The sequence below is a fragment of the Populus alba genome, chromosome 17 (assembly GCF_005239225.2).
Source record: "Populus alba chromosome 17, ASM523922v2, whole genome shotgun sequence".
Lineage (NCBI taxonomy): Eukaryota > Viridiplantae > Streptophyta > Magnoliopsida > Malpighiales > Salicaceae > Populus > Populus alba.
The window spans coordinates 12,796,553-12,798,555 of record NC_133300.1 but is presented as its reverse complement, the minus strand read 5'-3'; the positions used below and the strand labels follow the sequence as shown (position 1 = coordinate 12,798,555).

Here is a 2,003-nt window from a genome sequence, read left to right as displayed (position 1 = left end):
TTCAGCTGACAGATAAGTTGAAAGTGATTATATTTATTGGTCAACGTGTAATTGATATTTGACCATACTAATTATTTGAACTGTATTTTATTGTGGGTCAGAAAAAAAAAGGCAAAAAAAAATAAATTTTAATTATAAATTGAGAATTTTATATGTACATTTAATTAAATAAATTAAAAGTTATTCATATTAATAATAAAAAAATATTAATATTTTTATTAAAATTAAAAAAAATTACACCCTTTTTACAGTGAACAAGGTTACCTTTTAATAGGTAACTTTAAAATTGGGGCAAAAGTCAATGATGTTAAAGATCCGTTGTCTGCACTTGAAAAATAAATCGGATTATTTTTAGTTAATTTTGTCGTGTATATTAATTAAAGTTATTATATATCAAAGAAATTTCTCGACCTAAAAGCATTGACTTTTATAATTGTGGTGGCTAATACATGTTATTTTTATATATAGACTATAGAGTTGTTCGATCAAGGCATCTGAGACTATCAATAGCTATAAAAATTGAGCTCTTCCGCTTCGCAAAAAAATTATTTTTCCTAGTTTTCTTTGCAGGTATCCATAGAGCAACTAGACATTCAAATTGAATACACACACGAAAAGGGAAAATTAATTTAAAGAAGGAAAAAATCAAAATAAATGCTGGATTTTGGGTTTTCTGTGTTATTAATAATTCACAAAGCTGTATTCAACAGAAACTATTCTCCATGAACTTTACAAATTCATTAAAATCTATTCTTCCATCTCCATTTTCATCGAAGGTTCTGATAATCTTTCTGCACTTCTCCAGCTGAAGTCCTTCCTTCAATCCCAATTTGTAGAAAACTCTCTGCAACTCACTTGCATCAACAAAACCATCACTGTTGTGGTCAAAAACATTGAAAGCTTCCTTTACTTCCTCCAGGCTGGGCTCCTTCTCATCAAACAGCTGCGAAATCTCATCAGAACCCATCCACTCCTTAAGTTCCTCACTTTCACTGCTGCAAAAAAGTCCCAAGTTTTCCATCACCATCTCCACGTCCTCTCTGGATATACTCCTTTCGTCTGATCTCTTGTTGTCAGAGCAAGACTCCTGGGTTTGCTTTGATATCTCAGAGTCTTGGTTTCCATCATCATCTTCCCAAAGCTCTGAGTTGCCAAGGCCTAGCTGGGATTGGAGAGAGAACCAAAATCTTGCTAAGAACTTCTGAAGATTACTGAACCTACTAAGAATCAATTCAGACAGGACAAGATGAACCATTGTAAACAATGGAGAAAAGGATTGGTTAGCGTTTGATGATTCGTTTTGCAGCATGACTAAGCTGCTGACTAGTTGGCAAGCATCCATTGCTCGAGTAATAACAATTGCTGCAAGTAATGAAAGTAGAAGGCTAATTCTCTATCTCCCAAGAAAAAATAAATGTCGAATGGTGTGCTTTGAGGGTGGTTGTGTTCTTGTTTATTTATATAGGCGCAACATAGAGGCGGCTGGGGAACGCATCAAAGCTTCCGCTTTCATGGGAGGTGGAGGGGAAGCTGCTTGTATGCTGCCGTACAAAACAAGGAAGAAGAAAAAACACGAGGAAATTATCATAAAGGTCCAATACTTGGAGGGAAATTTCTATGCTCCTGCATCAAAAAGAAAAGGAAATTTGATGAGAATGTTTTATAAGAAAAGTGGGGCTATTTTTTATTCGTCTGTTTCTATGTTGATAAGAATGATCTAGGAATTTTCATCAACCCTTGTTTGACTAGTAAACAGAATTATCAACTAAATAATTATTTAGTCTTAGTGTTTTTTTTTTTTTTTTAATATATAGTCGGTTAGTCTCTTTATTTATGTTTATAGCATAGTATCTTTTCTGGTAGGGTGTTGAGTTGTCACCTTGACAATTATAGCTCAAAGGAAATTGCCTAATTAATGAAAGTTTCAGGGATTGTTTGATCATTTTCCAAGAAATTATGAGAGGTTTTAAGGATTTGACCGTTATGGACGGTCAAAGGACTAA

At 33.5% G+C, this 2,003-nt stretch overlaps 1 protein-coding gene across 1 annotated transcript; it reads right to left on the bottom strand.

The window, feature by feature from the left end:
* Positions 1-643: 643 nt before the first annotated feature.
* On the bottom strand, positions 644-1,602 carry LOC118049570 (probable calcium-binding protein CML46). Its single transcript, XM_035059608.2, has one exon. The coding sequence runs from the start codon at positions 1,340-1,342 to the stop codon at positions 704-706; it is 639 nt and encodes a 212-aa protein (XP_034915499.1). The 5' UTR covers positions 1,343-1,602; the 3' UTR covers positions 644-703.
* Positions 1,603-2,003: the final 401 nt, after the last annotated feature.